The sequence below is a fragment of the Pteronotus mesoamericanus genome, unplaced genomic scaffold (genome assembly GCF_021234165.1).
Source record: "Pteronotus mesoamericanus isolate MK-2021 breed Mesoamerican mustached bat unplaced genomic scaffold, CSHL_Meso_final contig_2, whole genome shotgun sequence".
Lineage (NCBI taxonomy): Eukaryota > Metazoa > Chordata > Mammalia > Chiroptera > Mormoopidae > Pteronotus > Pteronotus mesoamericanus.
Window position 1 is genome coordinate 19,325,375 of NW_026555084.1, and position 25,069 is coordinate 19,350,443.

At 43.0% G+C, this 25,069-nt stretch overlaps 1 protein-coding gene across 1 annotated transcript in view; it reads right to left on the minus strand.

Moving 5' to 3' along the window:
• Positions 1–4,016: 4,016 nt before the first annotated feature.
• The window catches only part of KCTD16 (potassium channel tetramerization domain containing 16), a 193,844-nt gene continuing 172,791 nt past the window's right edge, over positions 4,017–25,069 (minus strand). The window contains exon 2 of the mRNA XM_054568238.1: positions 4,017–4,476. Coding sequence (XP_054424213.1) covers positions 4,022–4,476 — 455 coding nt within the window. The 3' untranslated portion in view covers positions 4,017–4,021. The remainder of the gene's footprint in view (positions 4,477–25,069) is intronic.

A 25,069-nucleotide genomic window follows, 5' to 3' on the forward strand; every position in this document is an offset into this window, starting at 1 on the left:
TAAATAAATTGAAACAGTGGGCCATCGAGATTGCAAGATACCCACAATATCAAGACATTAAAGCAAGAAATGGTCCATGCTAAACCTGTAACCGAGCATGCAAATTGGGAAAAAAACATTTATCTGCCACAGAGTCACTGGGGGGAAAACTAACTGCCTTCATTTTTCCTTTGAAAATTGCTATGTCAGGTGGAGGTGACAAAGAATTCCACCTGAGAGTTCACAAAGAGCCTTATTAATTCTAGTAAAGATCACCTAGAAGACCAAGGTTAGTCAGATTCCATGGTTTGCTATTTTCCTGGGCATGGCAGAAATACCAGCGCTCAAAGGCTCTGGGTTAATTCACTGTGGAAACCACAGAGTGGGAAGGTTGAAGTTGTAGTGAAGGAAAACAGATGAGAATCAAAGTCCGGCTCCTGTTATGGGAGCTGGAATCAAGTAATTTTGCAACTCACTATATATGCCTTTGATTTTTTCACTGAAGCGTGTTTTACTTGGCATTGACAAAGGATAATCAGAGAGGAATTTAAAACCCAGAAAAGCAATAGCATTCCAGAGGCTCAAGCAGTGACAACTAAGAGGACTCAGAATGAACAACGCACATCTATGCCTATGGGCAAAGGTGCCTCGGAATCAAACAACGCAAACTGAAAAGTGAAAAACTCCATGTTGACTCCCCTTTAACAAATGTGTCCCCTCAAATGAATCTGCTCGGGCTAAACATAGCTACGGAGGAAGAAAGAGCAAAGGGAACACTTAGGATTTGTGCATTGTTCCCCTTTTATTTTAATTCACCATACACGCATTTCCAGTAAGATAAGTGTGCCTACAATTGCAAAGGATAACAAAGGATATCTGTGTATTTTTGGAAGCCACTTTACTTTGCTGTTCTATGCCCACATCTCAGTGCAATTTTTTCCTAGCAGGGGAAGCGGGAAGGAGAGCACACTACCACATGATCTCAGTTTTACTTTCCTGTCTTCCCCTTTTTCTGATGAACACAGATCATTCCCTTCTTGATGGTGGGCAGGAGGACTTTATAAATATATTTCTGACTTCAGGAGAGCGACATACGTGTAGGGAATGACCTCCTCAAGTTCACTGAATTTTAGCACTGCAGGATTTCCCAGGAGGCAGCCTAAGCTGGGGTTCTGCACGGGTGACTCCTCATTCAACTGACCCTTTGCATGCTATTAGTTTCTTCATATCAGCAACTTATGGCCCTTGTCATAACCAATACTCAAGAAGTGAGCCACCAATATTGTTCTGTCCAGAATTGAACTGAAAGTTCTTAAAACAATTTTAAGTTCGGGGAAACAGGGCTGAATCACAGTGACTACCAGGACCACTAGAAAATTTAATCTGTAACTCACTTGCCCAGATCTCATGTTTTCACATCATGGGCTGCACAGACACCACTTGCTAACTCCCCTCAAACTTGGACTGAAGACGGCCACTTACTCGATGCCTCCTCAGAGATTCTTCCTGACCAGACCTGTGTCCATTTCTACACAGAGCCAAGCAAGTGAATGCCATGTTGTCGTCTTAGTTATTTGGACTGTATGGGGTGGGTGACTGATCCAGATGACAATGACGTGTTTCAAACAGATTTCCTACCACTAGTTTGGTTCACTGTGGGTATGAAGAGTGCCTAGGCAGAAAAAAATCTTGACAGGTCAAGGGACAGAAATAATGCCAGGTATGTTTTCTTTGAAGCATTTAATTTCATATTTAAAGTATGTAGTGAAAGCAGTGGGTCGACTACCATCACATTAGTTCTCCACTTCCTATGAGTGTGTCTCTATCTTGATGCCGTTAAAGTAAGGTCTGAAATTTACGGAAGCCAGGACATTGGGCATTCTGTGTATGCCCCAACTCTTTGATAACACTTCCAGGAGGGTCACGAGAATCATTTGACTAAAGTAAATTTGAGGGTATTTTGGTATTTCCATCAAATTCAACTTTTTCTTGACCTATCAAGTTCTTTGATTCTTTGCAGGATCCTTTGTTATGAGCAGAGTGGTACTTTGATTTGTTGTTAAGAAGCATTGAAAAGAATGAAGACATATCGGTAAGCTTTGCAAAGCTATGTTGCAGTTAAGGGCGAATGTCTGCCAATATATTAATGCATAAAAGAAAACCACTTAAATTCATAAATTATAATTCTCTTGACACCTCAACTCCCCAGTACACTTTCTTTTTCACTTAAGTAAAACTTTACACTCTATTTAAATCATCATGACAAGTAAACATTGGCTGAGTCTGATGCATAGGTGTAAAGGCAAAAATTACAAAAATTCAGAAAGATAGCCATATGCTAATAGTCACTAATAACGGGATTCAAGACAGAACCTCTTACATAATAAAAATGCATCAATAAAAGATTTCCAAAAGAAGCAACTGGTCATGATTTTTCTCCCCTACAGACATCATCCAGCTGCCTTTATTACCTGTGATACGTACACATACACACAAACACACAATTTAAAAAATTAGGAGTACCTGGCACAAAAATAAAGTTGACCAATTATTTTTCAGTTCCCACTGACTGAAATGCATGAGGAATGCTAAAAATAAAACCTGGTCTCTTAATCTTCTGTACCACAAGTCTACGAAAAAGCTATCCGTGCATTAATAGACTCAAAGTCATGGCTGGATGGCTATTAACAGTTTATTTTTGGCTGTGTCTATAAAGGTCAAGGATGTAATCAAGAAAGATAGTTTAGAAAGCCAAAACCTCAATTTTGGAGCTCCAGCTATCTAGCTGGGTTGTTTAGACATGACAGCAATGTCAGCCAGTCCTAGTATGGTCACAGCCAAGTCCCCAAATCCCAACGGCAAACATAACTGTCTACAGGAAAGTAGCAAGGTAGCACTGCAAGTTGAAGAAGTTACGAGTAATTATTTGGAGGTGTATAGAATACAATTCCCTCTTAAACAAACAAAAGGCTGGACCCTGATTCGAGTGTGAACTGTGTGGTGTTCTTGTTTCCACAGCTACGTGGGAGTGCAGAGAATTTAATGTGGATTATGTGGGAAGACCACACCAGGAAAAACAGTGGGTAGAGAAGGCTGAGTGTGTGGCTGTTTGAGTAGTGGTTTTTGTGGATATGAATGTCTGTTTAATTAAAAAAAAAAAAAAGTTTGACTAGCTCTTCTCACCCTTTCTGATTGCAGAGAAAGAGCAACTCAGTAAAACGGAGCCTGAGGGTGTTAATTTTGAAATAAGATGATTTCTGAATGATGAGGGTTATTTGACGTTAGAAAGTGTTGCCAAGAGAGGCTGGGAAATCTTCCCAGAAGGGTTTTAAGAAAAGAGCAGAGGCTCCTCCGTGTGGGGCACCCTGAAGACAGTGCTGCTGGGAGCAGGGGTGCCCGCCGGCCATCCAGGCCCTGCGGTCCTGCGCGCTGTGTGTGTATGTACAAACTTCTTTGCACTTGTGTCGCACAAATCCTCATGCATACAGAGTCCATAGAAACTGGCACATCATAGGCTGGACTGAGAAGTCATAGAAATCTGCCATCCTCCCTTCCCCCATTAAGAAATGGAAAAGGAAAATTAAAACAATCAAACATATGCCATTAGGCCAGATATCTTTCTACCATGTTCTCGCTCAAAGGAGGGAGGTAGAAGGTGAGAGAAAAACCAGTTTGGGATGGATGGTTCCCAAGAACTGAAGTCATGTTCATTTGGAGGCATGAACCCTCAGCTGCTGCTCTCATGGAGCCGACCCTCATTGTATGCAAGATACTCAGCACATGGGACCAAGTCAACAACCAACCAAACAAAGAAACAATCAAAAACAGATTTTCTTACATTTCCATGTCTGGAAAGAAATCTACCCTGTGGATTTACGTGTTAAGGTGAATCAGGTAAATAGGCAGTAGTATATCAATGGGCATTGTGTTCTAACAAATATGTGTTGTCAATTGTTTTTCTTTGCAAATATGAATTTCTTTTAGGATGTCGATTTCAAAATGCTTACGCGGTTTGTTTCTTCTCCCACCCCCCAGCCTTGCCCTATAGATGGTACTTCCGTAACAGTTCAGATTGCCAAGGATGTTTTCTCTCGGGGAACCGGTCTGGAATTTTGATCTTGAGGAAATCCTGGATGCATTTCTCCAGCTCTTCCTCAATTGAGAGCTTTTCCTTGACAGCTTTTTTTTTGCTGCTCACGTTTGACTCCCTGGAGCCCGAAGTCAGAGTCCGGAGCAGGTCGCTTTTCCGCCGCATCTCTGACTGTTGGATCAGCTGCACAGGGCCCTTCTTGATGGGGCGGTCCAGAGTCTGGATGTTGGTCTGGCGTGTCACGGGCCCGCAGATGACCGTCTCCTGGGGAGAGCTGGCCTCAGACTGGCTGTCGCAGCTGGAGGTGGACAGGTCGTTGCAAGACGTGCCACTCTCCCCTTCTTTGTCACCCTTGCCATTCTTGCAGCAGCAATCACAATGAGAAGATGACCACCTGGAAGGCTCACCTGCAAGGAAGCACAGGACCCACGAGATTAGTGCCCGGAGTAGCAGCATAGCACCTGACTCCCCCTACACATATTTGAGCACCCAAAACCGAGTCTTTAGAAGAAGGGGTGTGGCACTCACAATAGAGGGCAACAGGGGCACCCTCCAAGGCCATGGAGAGGAGGCAGTTAGTAATGGCAGGCTAGGGAGGAGGAAATAGACTATAATGCTTAAGCCCACAGCACTGGAATAAGAAAGACCTGGGGAAAGATACTTGGCCACCATTTACTAACCTGGTTACATTGGCAGACCCCTTAACATTTCAGCGTCAGTTTCCTTACCTGTGATATGAGGCTAGTGCTTTTCCTACTACCTGGGGTTGCAGGGAAGATTTGATAAGTCAAATGAATTTCTGAATGAAGCACGTGGTATACAGTAAGCACTCAATAAATGCTAGCTGATTTTACTGTGGCTGATGTCAACCCCTAATTCAAAGCTCTATATGAAGGCAGTCAGGTACAGTGGGGGAGTCTATACGAGTGGAATGGCAGCTGTCAATCAGAGAAGACTTACTTTGTGCCAGGCCCCAGGTAAGCTCTGTGCACCCATCAACTCATCAGATCCTCGTGATAATTCTATGAACTCAGTAGCTCCATACAAGGAAACTAATACCTTCAGAGTTTAAGCAACTGGACACAGTTTGCATAACTTGTAAGTGGTAGAGCTAGGATTCGAGTACGGATCTCCCAAATACTATCTCCAAGGTAATTAATCATTTCTCATCAATTTGCCTGTCTGTAAAATGTCTGCTTCTCCTTAAAAACAACATTTAAGGTTTAACTTCATAATGGAACCCTTGTTTACCTCTCCCCAGAAATATCTGCCATTTTTTCCTATGAATTACAGTTTGTATTTTGCAAGTGTGTCTAATATTGCATATGTCACATTCCTTAGAATTCCTTTTTTTCTTTTTATCTTCTGCATCTCAGCTACTATATATAGCATGAGATCCCTGAGGTGGGCACAGAGACATGTCCATGTTGTAATCCCAAGGAATGGTGTAGAAACTCAATAAAAGACTAACCAAATAATGACTGCTAAGTACCTGGATCTAGCCATACCTGAAGCTGGTCCTATCTGGACTTTTCATTTCAGCCACCATGAGACCTTGTCTCCCTATCCCCTGAGTCCGGACTCCTGCACTGAGTTCCACTATTTGGAGGCAGAATCATTTTCCAGATACACAGTTGGTGGCTCCCTGAACTAGATTTTCCATAATTATGTCGCAAAACAATATCCTGATTATATCGGTCACCGCCCCCAGCCTTCCACTCTCAACAGCCGAAGTCTTTTTGGAGTCATGAACTCGATGCTACTTGCTAATCATATAGTAGGCACCAGGTACATCATATAGTTCACTGCACTTATGCCATAAACATAAAGGGAAACAAAAGCCCTTTATGACGGTAAAATTGGGAACAAGGATAGTGTAGTGTCTTCATGTGTTTTATAGGCAACCCAATTTTAATGTGCACTGTATCTTATTCTCATAAATAATGAGTCACTTTATAATAAGATTCCACTTCGCTGCCATTTTCAAGTATGGTTAAAGTAAAAAAAAACAACCTAGAATGGAATCTATAAGGAAAAGTTATGCCCTGTCTTCTGGTACAATGTCTGTCTTCTACATATGTAAATGATTTAACTATTTATAGGAACTTATCTTGACACAGTTTTCCAGAAGGAGTAAAACAAAAACTCCAAGAGTATCTCTAACTCCAAGAACTACGAGAGTAAATCACAACTCCAGGAGTACCTCTAACATGAACTCTCTCTTTTAAACCACTTTTTAAAATATGACCGAGCAATCGTTGTATTTATATACCCATTAAATAAAATGCACCAATCCAATTAGGCAAAAGGAATCACCACAGCACTAATGTCCTAGTTATCCTGGGCCATTACAAATAAATGTCTATGCAACAGAGACTATTCCACTTGCACCAGCTGGTGATGACAGTAACACAGTAACACAATGGAAAATGGCTGCTGTTTGCCAGCCCCATTTTTTTTTTTAAATCCTTGCTCAAGGATTTTTTTTTAATTGGTTTTATAGAAAGGGGGTGTGGGGGGGAGGGAGAGAGAAATGTGAGAGAGAAACATCACTCAATAGCCTCTTGTACATGCCCCAAACGGGGATTAAATGCACAACCTAGGCATGTGCCCTAATTGGGAATCGAACCCTTTTGGTGACCTTTTGTTGTATGGGACGACACTCCAACCAATTGAATCACTTGGCCAGAGCAGCCCGGATTTTGAGGCGGTCATTTTTCTCCTTCAGGAGACTCTGCTTCTGCCTCTCCAAACAGGACCATCCTCATACATGGCTCGAAGGAGAAATGGCTTTCATTGTTTGGGTCAAGAAAAAGTAATCATATCAACCCAGGGTTGATCTCGTTTGATCCTTTTTGAGAAAAGTCCAGAATCTGAACTTAGCCTTAAGAAAAGAAAGAGAGGCAAGACAGAAAGGTGGAGAAGAAATATGTGCCGTGACATACATGCCTACAAGAAGACAAACTATTTAGACATAAACCTGCTAAACCAATAGAAACGTGAGCCCTGGGTTTTTCTGCCTAAGAGATACCTTCCTCATGGAATAATCATTCCAGCCAGGGGACTCGGAGGGAGACCAGGGGCTTTTGTAAAAGCCACTTGACAACACAAATGCCATCGTGGGAGGGAGCCCTGTGCGTTCACGTGGAAGACTGCACACAGCCCCCCAGGGTGTGTCCAAGGCAAGAACCTGGCTCCGATGCAGCTACTTCCTCCCTGAACTGCTGAGATGACCCTGGATTTAAAAGTCAGCTGGGATCCTCCAGCTCCCAGGCAAATACAAGTATTACTTTTCACCACCTCTAGGCGCTATCCCTATTAAAGGGAAATTGAACAACTTAATTTTAATGAAGCCTGTTACATTACCACATGCTTCAATATTTTATGAGAACATTTGAATGTTTTACCACTTTGGCAAGATAATTCCTAAGACGGCTCCTGATGTCAATATATTATGCTGAAGTCAAGGAGGAAGACGGGAGTTAACTCAGTGTTGTGCGATGGGGAGGTGCTGTGCGATGAGTTAGAGTTAAATTTGAAAACATCCAATGTGAGAAGATAACGACTTGTTTCTTTTCTGGAAGCACTGCCGGCCTGACCACCACCTGTCCGAGGACCTGACTGCAGGCAGAGGCGCTGAACCAGAGCACAGCAGCGACACGCAGGCGGGTGACGGACGTTTTACCCTGACAGTCCGCCTGGCAGGTGCGCACCGGTCCCGGAAAGTGTGGAGACTGCAACAGACTTCTGCTCCCTGTCTGCTGAGGTTTCAATACCAACTGTAATAACTCTCTCCACTTGAGGAGAAAATAGGATACAACTGATTAGCCAGATGTGGGGAGAAAACCATTTTACTCCAAGACAAGTCTGATGTATTGATATCAAAAAAAGCAAATAATTTATTAACTTTGGGGGTTTATTAACTAGTTGCTCATCAAAGAACCTAATTGCTCTGCCTTATTGAAAATAAGCCATTGCTGGTTTTGTTGGCTATTATATCACTTTTGGTATCAGGCACGTGACACAGGTTTGCTGAATGTTTGATGTAGGAACGAATGAATCACTGCATGAGCGAAACACACATACTGAGCAGCACCGAGCGGACAGTGCAACAGGGCAGATTCCAGGCTCCAGAGTTAGGACTCCGAATGTGTCAGCTTGGATGAATTATGACTCTGTGCCTCAGTTTCCTCATCTGACAAATAAGACTAATAGGAGCTTCCTCAGAGGAGTTTAAGGTCACTAAATGAGACAATCAATGCAAAGGTGTTCCCTGGCGTGGGGCACCTGCTAAGCATTCCATTCATTCGTACCTATTTGTTCTACCACAAGCCAGATGCTGACCTACATAAACAAAACAAATCAGGAGCTTGTCAGATATGACTGTCATGTTTCCATAACCAATTCTTAGGTCTGGTTGGAGCATCACATGTCAGGAAAACATGTGCTGGGCTTTCTGACTCAGTGATATCTGACTTTGGTGTGGGAGTGGGAATAACCACAGCAGGGATAATGTGTGGCCGGACGACAGTTTCGGAAGGAAGGTTCCTCTGCAGTACAATGTTCACAATTTCACAAATGGATGAGTCTTCCAGGGCGAAAATTTACTTGAAGACACATCAATTAAATTTAAACCTAGAGCTGGGAGGAATTTTTAGTTTGGATTTAATGGGGAGGGGCAGGAAACCCAATTGCCCCAAGTCCTTAAAATCCAAATATTCCAACATTTTACAACGTGGGAAAACTGAGGACCAATCAAGCAAACTGTATGACCGGACTTGGCCCCTTTCCACTATGCCCCCAACTGTGGAAGTCCTTACTGATAAAGAAGAAATGAAAGAAGAAAGACTACAGAATACTTCTCCCCTATGAAAAATTCAAACTGAGCTGAGCGAAACATGACTTTGCAAACTCACAAAGTGCTTATGCATTTTTAAAGGAGGCAGCTCTGCAATCTACCCACACTTCAATCCTCCGCCTGCTAATGGTCAGAAACACAATGCACATCACTTAAGCGACGTCGGGCTGGGAAAACTGCTTTCCCCTGTCCTCTCTGTCAGTGATGTAGGAGCCGGCCCGTCTGGGAGCGAGGGGGCCAGGTTTAATTTATCGGGGCTGCTAAAAGACTTTCTTAGGATCCCGGTTGAAAAGTCAATAATGGCCAAATCGATGTTTTTATAATTCTGCTAACCTTGGAAAAGATGTTGCAAAGGGCAGATTGGGAGTAGGCAGGTTGTGCAAGCTTCTGAGAAAAAAGCATCTTCAAGCTTGACAATTGTCATTTCTCACTTCTGGCTGGCCTTCTTCCCTTGTGGACACTTGGCCTTGGATGGGCCTCGCAGGGGCTCCGCATTAAGAAGGGTGAGTGTGGGTGAGTCTGAGACAGGGAAACGACCCAGGAATCAGTCCAGACCAGCCAGATAACAGATCCTCTGCCTGGTGCCTTAATAGGGAGAAATTAACATAAGGAATCAGTTACATAGATATTGGAGGAGTGAAAATGCAAAAAGGTGACCCTGAAGAGTCAAAGATAATGACAGCAGGAGACAGCTACCACCCGTAGGGCTGGGGAGACCGAAGCTTGCAAGAGGTATCCTTTGGAGGTTGGATCCAGGCACGTGAAGTGGGCACGCTGCCTGTTGGTGGCGCTCTCTCTGAAGGGGCCTGGCTCTGAGGATTACAGAAAAAAACAAAATTGCAAACTGGGAACCACTGCTTCTGGGGTAAAAAAAAAAAAAAAAAAAAAAAAAAAAAAAAAAAAAAGGCTGGGTTGAGGCTGGTGAGCAGAGAGCACACAAGGAGTCCTTCCTGGCCTCATGTCTCACGGCCTTCCTCTAGCGCCCGCCACAGACAGAAGCCAACCGGAAGCCACTGTGAGAGATGACAAGTGTGGTCAGCTGAATCCCACCGCAGCCACACAGCAGACAGGGGTGGGTGTGCAGCTTGTTAACAGCACACTCACCCTGCCCGCGATGCAAAAGACAAAAGATGCAGCTCTCAACCGGCTAGAACTCGTGCTCGAATGGAGCAGTTAGGAAATAGAAATAAAAGAAACCGTTGCCTCGCTCCTGCCCTACTGGCCTTTTTTATACCTTAGGGTTTTGTATTTGTTCTTCCTTCTGCCCACAACACTTATTCTCCTTATTTTCACTTGTTTAGCTCTTTTCTTTGTTCTTAAGAGCTCAGCTTCATATCATTTTCTCAGAGGGGCCTTACCTATCTGTCTCCAATCCCATTTAAGCCAGTCCCCGCCTGCAACCCACGTCTTACACAACACCGCCATGTGCAATCATGGTTTATTTGTTCAGTGTCTGTTTCCCACGCCAGACCGTAAGGCCTGTGTTTGCCTCACCCTGAATTCTAATGCGTGCTCCAGGGTGCATACAGGTCAGGGTTCCAGGGCACATAGTAGATTCTCAGGAAATATCTGAAGGATAAATTAATGGGAGAACAAACAAATAATGTGAACGGAGAGTGATTGTGTGTGTGTGTGTGTGTGTGTGTGTGTGTGTGTTCAGAGTGTGTGTGAAAGGTGAAAAAAAGGATTAGAAAATTTGACATGGGAAGGTCATGAGAAATGGAAAATGTTTCAGCACATCATTAGACATTTAATATGCATATGACAAAAACATGCCTACTGACAGGGATAATGGCAAAATCTACGGACCTATCCAAAATTGAGAAATGGCATGTGTGTGCATGTGTGTGTCTGTATACACATATACAGGGCACGACAAAAGTAGGTTAACAGTTGTGAGTATGCAAAACAGTTTATTATTGTATTATTGCTTATTAACTACTATATTATTTCCCATACAAACTGTAAGCCTGCTTTTGCCTCACCCTGTATTTATATATACATATATGTATTTTTCATAGATCATTCATAATAATTTACTTGATATGTATAAAAAAATCCCTAAAGGCATTACACAATGTAAGTAAAACTTTCCTGTCCTAATCATTCAACCCCTGGTCTCTATTCCCACAATTTCTCCAATTTGGTCATACTCAGACATACCCTTCTAACTCGGGTTTCTTACCTGTGGCATTGCTCTTGACACACAGCAATACAATGGTTTACACAAGGCAAGGAATTGCAAATTTTGACTTGCTGGTCTACTGCCTTATTCTTTCAAGTGTTTCCTGATGACACATTTATGTCATTTTCCAGGTCCTTTTCTCCCTGTCCTTGCTTTCTTCCCCTTTATTGTATTTCCTCCTCTTAGTCTCAGCATTCTTCAGCTAAGATCCTACTGGACTGCTCCTGCTCAAAAGCTCTCAGTTTGCCTATTTGATCGGGAAGTTCTGCGGCCCATCCCTCTTCCTGCCTCAGCCTCCTCTCCTTGGCCACTCCCTTTTTCATCTTTCTTCACCCATCTCTCGTAAACTTGAGCAAGTCCCCCGAACAATATGCCCCCACAACTTCTCTCCATCTGTATCTAAGGGCCTTTTGTCCCTTAGAACAAAATGTATTTGTAATTACTAACACACCCTCTTTTCCTTCAGGAAAGTGGCCCTCTCGATTCCCTGTCGCCCTAGTGTGGTGCCATGCCAGGCCAGAAGGAGAGGGCACGTGGTCCATGTGGGAACTTCTCAAGTCCCAGCCAAAGTGGATGGTTTAAACACGGGCAGGAGACCAAGGAATAGGAATCGGAGTCCTCACTGAGACCGTGATTCTGGAACTTCCGGGCAATATATGCTCTGCAAAGTGGGTGGCGGCCATGCTAGGGGACTGTGCGTCCAGTGGCCACCTTCCCTACCTGCTGGAGGACACTGACGCAGAGGAAGCCGAGCAGACAGGCAAAGCTGAGAAACAGTCAAGAGACACGCCCACATGCAGCAGCGTCTTACACTGGCCCCCTTCCTAGGCTTATAATTTTATAAGCCAAGAAATTCTCTTCTTAATTTTGTGTTACTTACATTAAAAGTAACACAAATTTATGCAAACGTGCCTAATATCTGTCCATCTACCTCTGTCATCCTCTGAGTACTTGTTCGGTTCTCTCACTAATGTCAGCCAGGGCTTTGGGGGCTAAGCTCATTTACAGATGACTCGTTCCTTCTCTGGAATGGGGGCCTCTCTGTTACACTGGTTCCAGCAACTTTGACTCACACTCCCAAGAGATACATTAAGGTTCTCTTGACACCTGTTGCACCTAGCGATCCCATCTGTTGCACACAGGGATTCCAATGGTGAAGAAGGTAATTGCCCCTCTAAAGCCAGAAACTTTGCATTGATGATAATTTTTGAGGACCTCCTACGTGCCTGTTTTGTGCTCATGACTTTAACTAATATAATCTTCAAAATAACCCTATTAGCTGTCATTCTTCCTTCCTTTTTATAGAGGAGGAAACTATAGCTCCAAGTGGCTAATTATCTAATCCAAAGTCGCGAAGTTGACAAGTGGCAAATTATGAATTCTAACCCAGGTCCCTTCTGATACAAAGCCTCTGTTCCGTCTGATGGAAACAGTAGTCAGTGTCATGGGAATGCTCTGCTAGAGATATTTCAAAACACTAACGGGCCCGGAGGGGTCCGGGGCTGTCTCAGCCCCCTCCCCTGGCCCGCTGGAAAGACCCGAAAGGACTAAGTGAAGGACGAGGCGTCACGAGTGCTCTTCCTGGCGTGCAGAGCATGTGACATCCCCCGATCACCCTTCAGTGCTGCCAGGGTTGCCCTGGCGCCACCTGCAGTGGTGGACACGTGCACTTGGCGCAGGAGAAAAAGCCCTTTGCCAGTTGAGTTTAATAGTTGCTAATACTGCTTAATGAATTTTCAACAACCAACCAGTATGTGATTCTACCCCAAAGGAGGGGAAAATCACAACATAGCAATCTATGGTTTATTGACAAATGCAACCCTAAGCCCCTATTGATTGTCCTAGTTAAACAATAACAACAACAACAAAACCCTGCCAGGTTAAGCCAGAGCAACTGTTCAAGAGCTAGGGAACCCTGTGAATCTCATGGTGACCACAGATAAAATAAAAAATCTGTCTTCACTTGGGGTGGTGAACGCACCAATGTACAGATGATGTGTTACAGAATGGTGCCCTTGAAACCTATATAATTTTATTAACCAATGCCACCCCAATAAATTTTAAAATAGAAAATAGAAAAAAAAAAGGACTGTCTCAAAACACATATAAATCAGGAACCACTTTGAGGGGAAGGGGTAAAACAGAGGACTTCGGCCAATGAGAGGCGCGGCCGTGAGGAGCCCGGCCCGGCCGGCCCTGCAGAGCCTCCTGAGTGCGGGCTGCACTGAACCACAGAACGCAGTTTGGAAGAACGTGGGGGCCCCTGAGCACCCTAGTTCTGGGGCCTGATAGTGTCAGAGCACAACTCTGGGTCTGGAGCCGTGTCTGGGACCACGCGAGGGACACAGGCAGGGGGTTGCAGAGCTCTGTGGGCCAAAGATGGATAAATCAAACCCACCCAGAGAGGACTTCACATGTGAACAGCCCAGCAGCTGGGGAACAGAAAAGCGCTCAGGAAGAGCCCATCACTGAGTACAGTGAAGAGAAGCACAGGACAGAGCAGTCTGGAGAAAGCCAACTCCTCCGATATGACTACGTGGCTAATGGAGAGACGGAGGTAGAGAGAGAGGGAGAGGAGAGAGTGAGCAAGCCCCAGGGCTAGAGAAGTGATCACACTGACCTGTGTTTGCACTCACCTGATGCCAGCATAGGACTGGGCATTTTGGGCATTTTACCTGCATCATCTCACTGAACTTTCACAGCCAGAAGAGGAGCAAGGAATTCTAGCACCTAATTCCTACCTCCCAGGGCGACGAGGAGCCTAGAGAGGACCAAGCTTGCCCAGGTGCCAGTGAGACTGACATTGCATCACAGAGATTGCTTAGCATCAACATCTGAGAGGCCTTCCTTTAAACATAATATACCATTAATGGAAGACTAAACCTAGCATCTCAGTGTGAAGCAGTTGGTCAAAATGCTTGAGCCTGACAGGGAAAGCCCAACTGCCATTAGTGGGCAAAGCCTAGCGAATGGTGTAAATGAGTGATGAGCACCCAACACGTGTCACATGTGATGCTAAGTGCTTCACAGACATTTTTGTTTTATTCTAACAGGAACTCCCTAAGGCAGAGTTGCTCAGTGTCCGTGTGGCTGACATTTGGGCTGAATGACCCTTTGGCGCGGGGGCCATCCTGTGCCTTGTGGGATGTGGAGAAGCAACCCGGGCCTCTGCCCAAAGAGCTGCCAGCAGCAACTCCACTCCTCAAGGGAGACAACCGAAAATGTCTCCAGGTATTGCCAAGTGTCCCCTGGGGTGGGGGACAAAATCACCTCTAGTTGAGAACCACTGCCCTAAAGTAAATATCATTCCTATTTTACTGATGAGGAAATTGCACGTCTTAAGTTTTGACTAATTTGCCCACAAGCCACAAAGCTAGTAAAAGGTGACAGGAGGGTTTGATTTTCAGGAGCTCTGACCCCAAGATTAATGCCTGTTCTCTCACGACGCTGCCGCGTCCCAGTGCAACGGCAACCATCGGAAAGGGGCCTGTCTGGCAGAGGCCACCATTCTGTTCATGGTTAGTCCCACAAATTGCTGGTGAAAGGGGATAAAGGAGGTTGGGCTGCCCTTTCACTTTTCATGATATGCAAAGAATGTCTCGCTTTCACCAGACTATCCTCAGATGATAACAGAATAGAAATATTTACAGAATTTATTTAGCAGCTCTGCCTGAATATGTATCTCTGCTAATTGGTCACTGACTAATTACTATTCCTTTTAACTAGGATTTCAAAACAAGACAAAGGGGGCTCTCACCAAGGATTTCCCCCACATAGCCACAGCCCCTGTGAATGCCATGTAATCACAGGCAACATTAAATGGAGCGGTTACTCTGCACCAGATGTTGTTCTGCACTTGTCTTGCAGAATCTCATTTGAGACTTACAGTGTCCCAAGAAAGTGACTCCACTGTCATCCACATTTTACGGAAGAGCCAGCTGAGTAGCAGAGAGGTTAAGAGGCTGACCTGAAATCTTTAGGAGACCAGCTGCGATGCAAACTGGGGCAGCTACCCCAGAATTTCCACAATAGGTCAGACCACCTGCCTGCTGGTTCAAATGCGGGGTTTAGAGTCAAAGAAACAGGAAGCAGCAGCACTCAGATCTACTGGTGACTTTCAGTTTCTTCACCTGAAAATGTTCGAAATAATGTTTCTCTGGTAGGAGGCTGAGAAATAATGACCCTTTGACAGCATGACCTCGGTGCCTAGAATACATCCAATGCCCACTGAATAATGGTTTTTAAAAAGAGATCCAAATGATAACATTAATATTAATCACAGTATGTGAAATATTTAAAAAGCAATCTCAATATAGGTAATTCCTTGTTTTGTATACTTTTCTTTCAATAGACAGTTGACCCAAAGCCTACTTTCTATTGCTTAACCAGTACCTCTACTAGTTTCTACTCTTATCCTGGGCTGTGTACCAAAGAATTGATCCCATTTTCATGGATTAATAATATTTTAGAAAACATCACTAATGAACAAATCCATTAATATATGTCTTTCTCCCCTCGCTCTGGGCACGGGTTGCCATACTCCACCTGTAGTGACTTTAAGGGCAACCAAAATTGCTCAAAGAGGGGCAAATTATGCACTGTGACAATAGTTCATTGTTATTCCATTATATGTGATTTGCCTTTTTGTTAGTATCTGATAATGAGTTAATATCCAACTTATACATCCAACTCATATAACTCAATAGCAAAAAACCCCAAACAATCTGATTTAAAAATGGGCAGAGGAACTGAATATACATTTTTCCTGAAAAGACATACAAATGGCTAATAGGCACATGAAAAGGTGCCAGGAAGAGGAAGAGGTTGGGTGGAGTCGAGTGAGGATGAAGGAAAAGAGTTCAATTTGGGAATTTTTATGGGTCTATAGTATATCCAAATTGATAAATCCTCATCTCTCTCCTCATAAACATTATTTCAAATTCCTTGTTTTTCCCACACTTCTCTAACTCTATAAAAATCTCTGTGTTTCAAAAATTCTATATGACATATGTGCACCCATACAGTTGTGTGGAGTTGCATAGTGCAAAAGAGAAAACTGACCTTAGCAAAAGGAACTCAGGATGCCTAAAAAATGTTCATAAAAAGTTTTATTTTACTCTTTGTCCTTTATTAAATTGTACATTCTGGAAAGTAAGTTGCCATTTGAAAGAGTCCTTAGCTGAAAACGGTGCTCAACTCTGTTTTGATAAGATTTGAGAAGAGCCATGACTCAGCAGGAGAGAAGAAATGATGAAATCTAGTATTTGCACAACAGTTAATAGATTACAGAACCATTTCCACTCATTATACCTCATTTGATCCTCACAGTCGTTCGTTCAGCACTCAAATAACACTTGATTGTTCTCTGCTTGATACTCTCTAGGCAATGGGCACATAGCTTGCCTCAGGGATCTTATAGTCCAGTAAAAATGATACACAATAAATGAGTAAAAGATAACAAAATTTTAGGTAGTGATGGTGGCTGCAAAGAAAATAAAACAGGATGACAGGACGGAGAGAGTGGGGATGAGAAGGTTGCCATCAGTAGATAGAGTGGTCAGCAGGCATCCCCAGAGAAGTGGGCATCTGAGTAGGGACCTAATTTCCAAAAGGAACCTGGCTGTGATGATCATGTAGAAGTCATTACAAGCAAAAGGAACGTCACATGCAAAGGTCTTGAGGTAGGAGTAAGATGGCCTGTGCAAGGCCATCATGGCCCTCAGACCTTCACAGCTTGAAGGTGCTAAGGGAGGAGGAATGGTAGAAGATGATGTTGGAGAGAGAGGTAGGGGCCAAATCTCATAGGGCCTCAAAGGCTACACTCAGGAGCTATTTTTAGGGCATTAAGAAGGATGATCTCAACAGGAAAATTACATGATTCAACTAGTCTTTATCGCAAGTTCACTTTGGCTATCTTCTGGAGAACAGACCACAGATGAGGGAGAATGGAGGCAGGGAGGACAGTTAGGAGACTCTTCCAGTGCCCAGGCAAGAGATGGTGGTGACTTCTGGGAGTGGAGACCAGAGCAGGGACTCTGAGGTAGATTTCCTTAGTCCTGGTTTACATACAAGAAAAGTAAGGCTCGGGAAAGCAAAGGATTTGTCTGATCTTGGTATCACAGAGAATTTTCCCATTTATAAGTTCAGCTCTTCCTCATCATGCCATAGTCACGACAATGATTAAGGCATCAGAAAATAGTGATTTTTCAAATCTTCAACAATCAATCAGTTTTTGACAGAAGATGCTCCCTCTGTCTCTGGCTCTATCCAGTGTACCAGAACACTTACTTCGCTAGTCCTTCCACTGATCTGCACCTGCTGGGGTTGTCTGATTGACTTCACAAACTAGGAGACTGGAACTGAATTCTACAATCAGGAGTCATTACACTGTTTGTCAACAATGACAGACGATGATAAATACGTATTCCGGTTAATTACTGCCTTCCCAGGGGCCGTCGCCACTCTCCCATTTCCATCATCCTGTCACATGTTAACACCTGATTGTGTGTTCTCTCCAACGGGGTGTCACAAGTGTGGGCTCGTGATACAGTCTTTCCTGTAAGTCAGCTGGGCCACTGCTCAACCAGCTGCCTGCTGGGCCGCCCGGCACCAAGGAATAGAGAAGAGTCACGCACAGTGACTATGCTGTGCACTCAGCTTTTATTGAATGCAGGTTCACTCAAAGTAGAACATCAACATACATAAATATCCTACTTACACTCTAACAATCTTAGAGAATTATCACACACACACACACACACACACACACACACACACACACACACACACACATGGCATTCAATGGGGGAGAACGAACCCGAGTCCCAGAGTCTCAGTCTGCAGGTTCGGGAGACAGCATGGTGGGAAAGGGGGTTGTCAGCATCTTGCAAGGATCTCCAGAGCCAGGTGGGCAGCAGGGCAGACGAAGCCCTCAGTCCAGCAGGGCAGAGCTTGAGGCAGCCGATGCCAAGGGAGGCCCGCGTGGTGTGGAGCAGCGCTCTGGGGTGAGGAGCTCGGCCGTCTCAGCAGCGGTCTGGAGCCTGCCTCAGTTATATCTTGAGAGTAGTTACTCCACCTTTTGGATCTTTTTGATAAATGGCTCGGCTTCCTTGATGCCAAGTGGGGAATTTGCGTAGGTACCTAGGGGTGGTACGTGGCTGTTCTTCTTGACACCCCTGCTGGCAAGTGGGGAATTTCCCCAGGAGCCTCTCTATGGGTGGTCCTGCTCTGCAGACAGGGCTGTTTCAATCACAGGTACAGATATCTTAGGTGTGTCTCTTTGCCAGACATGTCTGCTCCAACTTAAGTAGTTTCCCTGTTGAACCAAAACCAGTCATGGCTGACTGACAGCTGTTTTGGTTGACATGAGTGATTCCACCTTGTTTTATATGCTTTATACTATCTTGATGGGACCGATGCCGTTTTACTGGTCCTGCTCTCCACACAGGGGGAGAGAGCATAGCTGCAAACACACTGACATGCTAGAAGACAGCCCTGCATCCTGTGGGGTTCTTCCAAACAGGACCCCAACCTGAAGTTCAAACACTATCGAAAATTAACAGGTTTGCAGCATGTTGAGGTTTATATCATTCCTTTGCTTGATACCTTAGGTTTCTTTTTATTCAAGGGACAGAGTTTCTATTAGAGTTCCATTACAGCCCAGCCCCGGAGGCTGAATTAGTAAAAGCACAGCAAACCAAGTTCCATTAGGAGCTAAGACATTGGGTGTCTCTCCCCATCCCACCCCCAGTACAACCAAGGAGTAGTTGGTAAACATCATAGGACAGGGCGGGCTCCTTCATCTACAGAACAGCAGCCTCTGCAGCAGAATCTTGGAACAGAGAAGGAGGTCTCCATGTGTTTTTATTAAATATCAATAACTGACGTGTGGCACAACGTAGGTGTATAAATCAAGTGGCAGCACATGAGACAGGCAGTTACACGTGGTGAAGACCTTGGGCTGTGACATCAGATGAATCTCAGGATGAACTGCACTTGTACTTACTACTTGTGTGACTTGAGCAACTTGCTGGACTTCAGTTTGCTCACCTGTAAAACAGGGGCAATAGCAGAACCTGCCCCAAGTGGTTGTTTGAGAAGGAAATGCAAAGTGCTCTGTGTGGTACTGGGTCCCTGAAGTAACTGTATTCTTCATTGTTGTTACCAGTTATTATCATAACTAATAATATATTAGCAACATATATGTGATTACTAATTATAAGTAATCATTTTAATGTATTATTACTCATTATTATGAATTACTTCTCACGTGCGTGAAGAGATGAATTATACGAACATTTAAACTGGTTTTCCCCATCAGTGGCTTTGGTCCCATTCTGCTCTACCAAGCACCAGTCCATCCGATCAGCCCTGTAGGGGAGAGGACAGCGGGCCTGATTTCAGGACGTGAGGGATGAGCAAACACACCACAGCCACACTAGCGGGCAGTGTTCTGTACCAGCCACAGTTCCAGGCCTGCATCCCAGGCCCTGCTCTGGTGCCAACCAGCTATATGGCTTTGGCCAAACTAAAATTCATCTGAGCAAAGCTAAATTTGTTTCCTCAACTCCCTCACCTGAAGCTTGCACTACACTCTTCATCTATGGCTATGTACATATTTTATTTAGAAAACTTCTGCCCTCCCCCTCCTCCTGGATCCTTAAATACCACCTCTGAATAAAAACAGCCTGCGTAGCATATGGTTTGTAAGAGACTATTGAGGAAAAGGCAATTTCAAAGTGTCTATCTTTTTAAATACTCATCTTGACAGTCATTACAAGGGATTGTTGTGTTTGTTTTTGCATCCATCAGGGGAAAAAAAGGAGCTGTGGTGGTGTCTCAGCAATAGCGTTGCCAAAACTAATTCAAAAGCGGAGATCTACCCAGCTATAAATTCACCCGTCAACAAATGCATTCACCTAAACAGAGTCATTGACTCATGCATTAAGGAAAATGAATAGTAAACCTGGGACCATGGCAACTCACCTTCCTCAACTGAATGAAAACTAGGCAGGAAAAGTTTGATACTCAAATTGAATTGCAATACGGCCCCCTAAGGAGTCTAGCCTGGGATAAATTGTGCAGGCGGGGAGTGAAAGGAGAGGGAACAAACGGAAACGAACAAAGTGATAGGCCATGTCAGAGAGAAGAAAGAATTACATAGTAAGTTGAGATAGGCTGTGTTTTCAGTCACAAGTCAATTTTAATTAAAAGAAGAGCATGCATGTATTTTCTTCTAAGTTCAAATGTTAGCACTAAAGGTCAAAAAGAAGTATGCTATCCTCTTGCTATCCTATTGTTCAAAGCAAAGTTATACTTTTCTGTTTGTGGGTGGGTGTATAGAAAGAACTGAAGAGTGAAAATATCTAAAGAATTTAAAGTAGTGACAATACATAAAGAATTATATGTGTCTTTTTCAGATAAACCCAGAAAAAAGGGCCAAGTTCTAAAATCATACTCCTGTTCCTATCATTTGAGGATGATATGTGTACCTACATATTTATTGCCACGGGTAGAAAATCACGCCGGTTTGGCATAATTATAATATGGCATAGTATGAGACATGGCAATGGCTTCACGTTTATCTTTGAATCAAGTTCACATTTTTAGCACTTTAAATGCGGGCCGCCAGTCTCCCTTCCGTGATGATGTCTCAGAAGAATCCGGCCTGGACCCAGGACACCAGGACAACTGTGCCTGGTGACAGCGCAGCTCCCTTCAGGTCTTCTCGGACCCGTGTACTCCTGATGGCTGTCAGAGCCTCCACTTTGGTGCTTAATTGCTCTATTTACACATTGCCAGTCCTGCCTAGATGGTTTCCTCCCCATCCTTTATCCCTCTGCTAACCTTCTAGGCTGCTACGGTCCCTGGCTCCCCTGCTCAACTACCAGGGCTGACCCATCCTCCCAACCCAGCTCTCTCCATCCCGTGACCGGGGTAACTAACCCTCCTCCCTCCTCTGCCTGGGTAAGCCGCCACCATTGCTCCATACGGTATTGAGATTTCATTCTCTTCCTTGGTTCACCGACCCCGCTCCTTGAGATGGGCTAAAGTCTATATAGTGTGTTCAAGGTCAGATTATCTGAGAATTTGTCACATGTTCAATTTCAGAATTATGCAAGATTCAACATCCCTCAGTATATCTTGGAGGGTAAAAGGAATCATGTGTCTACCTAGATGTGGAAAGGGTACATCTTTCCACTCACTCTGCCCAATGAGGAAATATTTAGAACCAGTTAAGGGCTTAGATGAGAGATAAGAGGGAAATGTCCATTTGTAGAAACAAAGAGAACAGACCTTGGAACAGAAATGAATATGCTGTACGACTCCCACCGTGTCACTCCTAAGTATAACATGTTTCCCTCGCTCCCTCCCTTCTGAATATTCACACTGCTAAGAGAGATGTCTGAGGTCCTTCTCACAGTTAATGAGTAAATATGCTCAAGAGAAGTTTCTCAGAATACCTGCTTCTGAGCCAGGGCATCGAAGTGATGAACCCCGTTCCCAATGGCCTCAGGAAATATGCCTCCCTGTTCCAAGCACAAAGGCCCTCAAACTCACTTTGAAAGTTTGCTTAGAGTCTAAATAAATCAAACTGAAAGACTTAATTATGAAATCCCAGAGCTGGCCATGAAGATAATAAAGTGCCGGAGTTCCTGTTTCAATAGATGTGTTAATATTTTAGCAGCTCCTAGCTCCCTGTGTTCTATTTCACAATTCGTGATTAAAGTTTGATTTTAATAGAGTTTCAAAAAAAAAAAAAAGTGAGATTTGTGTTTCAGTCCCTTGTTATTGCACTGGTTTTGTCCTCTCTATTATATAATTAATATCCCCCTCCAGGCCCTTCTCTCTCGGTGGGGCAGAGCTGCCCAGTCCCAGCTGAGCCCTGTGGGTGACCTGATCCACACCACGCAGAACCAGACACAGGATCACTGGCTGGCCTTTTCTGTGTCCTCTCGGGCCATCTATCCCAGGTATAGGTTGGAGAGTACAAGTAATTTTAATAAATTGACTGTTCTGCTAAAAAAAAAAAAAACCAACTCTCTCCTTTAATTGGGAATTGTAACTTGAGACCTCTACAGAGCTGAGTGAAAGGGAGCAGGCTGTTTCTTCAAGAGACTCTTTAGTTTCTGCTGCTCACATCAAAAATATAGAAAGAGTGATAGATTTTACAGATGCCTCAAATAGCCTCGAAAAAGGCAACCTCTACTATCTTAGAGGAAAATGCTCCAACTACATTTAATTTCTTTAAATGCATATATACATACAGATATTATACGAAAATAAAAAAAAAACCATCAGGTTAAAAAATCAAAAGAAACAAAACCACCTGTAATTCCATCACAAAAAAGGTAACTAGTTTTACTATTTTGGTGTGAAAGCTTCCAGACGCTACATCATCATCTTTCCATATGATAAAGATGGATCCATGGCATCATTTTTAACCGCTGCATGGTAGTTCACAGGCAGTAGCAAAAGTTTATCTTGTTTCAAACCAAGATGAGTTGTTTGGTGTCTAGTGGGACCTGATGGGACACAATACAAGCCATTAGGAAGAAGGGGTTTCTCATTTTTCCTAAGAGTAGAAGCATTAGAAAAAGATATTTGATTAAGGGAATATGGAGACAAATCAAAATCTCCAATCCAGGGCTTAGCCTTTGAAATCATGATTTAATCCAAAACAGGAAGGCTTCTTAGAGCTGTCATTTAAAAAATACGCTTGCTCTTGTCTCTGATGCTGTTTTAATGCAACTGCTGATAAGAATCCACTCCTCACAATACCAGGGCCAGACCAAGCATATTTTAAAATGGCAGGTCTAATTTCCATCTTCAGCTTCAGTATTATGAATATAAATCATCACCCAGAGAAGCAAATACCCTATAGAGGTCCTTGTCAGCAACTCATCCTTCTCAATAAACTTCCAAAGACCAAAACTTAGTCTCCAGAAATTCACAGAGATAACCAGAGAGACCTGAAGGCTCACTTTCAAGAACTGCTTCATATTCTCACACAGTTAGGGTTCAACTGGGAACAGTATGGAGGGAAAAAAACCATAAATTTACAATAACTTGGCCGTTTCATTTGCTGTGTTAAAACCAAGTACTTGTAATAATCTTTAGATCTGCTATCTACCAGTTATATGGTAATTACCAAGTGACTAGTCATTTTCAGGGGAAGGAGTAATTCGAGAGAGAGAGAGCAGTATATGCAAAGAAACCAGAGAAGCAAAAGGGTAATCAATTCCAGTACTACAAGTAGTTTGATATGACTGCAGCATGGTTTGCTTGTGGGCTTGTTAGGAGACATCAAGATGGAAAGATGAAGAAATAGACAAGAGCCAGATCAGATTGTGAAAAGCTTTCTACCAATGATATCCAAACATTGGAATTACCTGGGAAGCTTTAAAAATTATGAATGTGTGGTCCCACTCTCAGAATTTCTAACTTAATTGGTCTAAAGTACAATCTGGGCACCTGTGTTTTTAAAAGTACCCTAAGTGCTTTTATACTTACAAAAATAAGAAATCAAAAGGGTTCTAGAGAAAGTGACAAATACCAAAAATAGGCAAATTCCACAAACAGATAATAGGCATCCCTTATAAAAGAAAACTAAAGCAAGGAAACAGAGGAAATACTAAAATATATAAATCAGGAAAATTTAATTATTTAATATATGTATATATGATTTTCAGAAAAAGCATGTAGCTTATTAAAGAATATTAAATCATTAGCCTTTTTGACAGCAGTATTTTATGCGAGAAGAAAATAGAGTATCATATTTAGGAGATGCAAGGAAAAAAAGTACAAGTCAAGTTTTATATCTGTAGCCAAATTAACTTACAGGTATTAAATGTCACAATCTGTTAACAACATTTACAACTTAGGGAATATACTCTTGGGAACTTTCTAAAAATTCTATAATAAAACAAATTTAGCTAACCAAAGTGAACAGAGAGGTTTCAGGATAAGGACTTGTGGTTAATATTTTATATTCTTTCCCTATGTCCTTTGTCCACAGAAGACGTTCGCATAAGATTTGGAAAGCGGAAGTGAAACAGAAGCCATTATTCCGGGAAGGGCAGTGACAGGACCCCGCGCTCCACTTCTGCGTGCCCACCTACAGCCGTTGCCGCCTCCTAGCTTAGCTCGCCGTGCTGGTTTCTGGCATCGGCCAGGCCTTAAACACCTTCCATTCCCATCAAATATACTTCTTCACCTTCTCTGACTTTTGAAACAAGAATGTATACAACTTGATGGCAAAGGGTGCTCATTTCTTCTGCAGATGACTGATTTTGAGCTACAAATGATACCACTGAGAAGGTGAAAAAAAACTCACTGAATTGGATAAAATATATGCAAATTATATACTTGATTAGGTTCTTATACATAAACACTCTCACAATTCAACAAAAAATAAATAGCTCATTTATATAATGGGCAAAGGATCTGAATAGACATTCCTCCAAAGAAGATCTACACATAATCAATATCATATCAAAAAAGCTCAGCATTGTTAGTCACGATAGAAAGACAAATAATAATTACAATGAGATATTACTTAACGCCCAGTTAAAATGGCTGTAATCAAAAATTCAGATAATATCAATTGTTGGCAAGGATGTGGAGACATGGGAACCCTCATACATTCGAGATGGAAATATAAAATGGTGCTGCCAGTTCAGAAAAATGGTTTGGCAATTCCTCAAAAAGTTAAATAGAGTTACTATATAACAAACCCACTCCAATGTGTAGATCCATGAGAAATTAAAACATATGTCCACACAAAAATGTGTACATGAATGTTCACAGCAGCATTATTCATTATACCCCAAAAGTAAAAACAACCCAAATATCCATTAGGTAATGAACAAATAAACAAAATATAGTATATCCATACAGTGGTCCAATATCAATGAACCTTAAAAACATTATGCTAAGGGAAAGAAACTAAGTACAA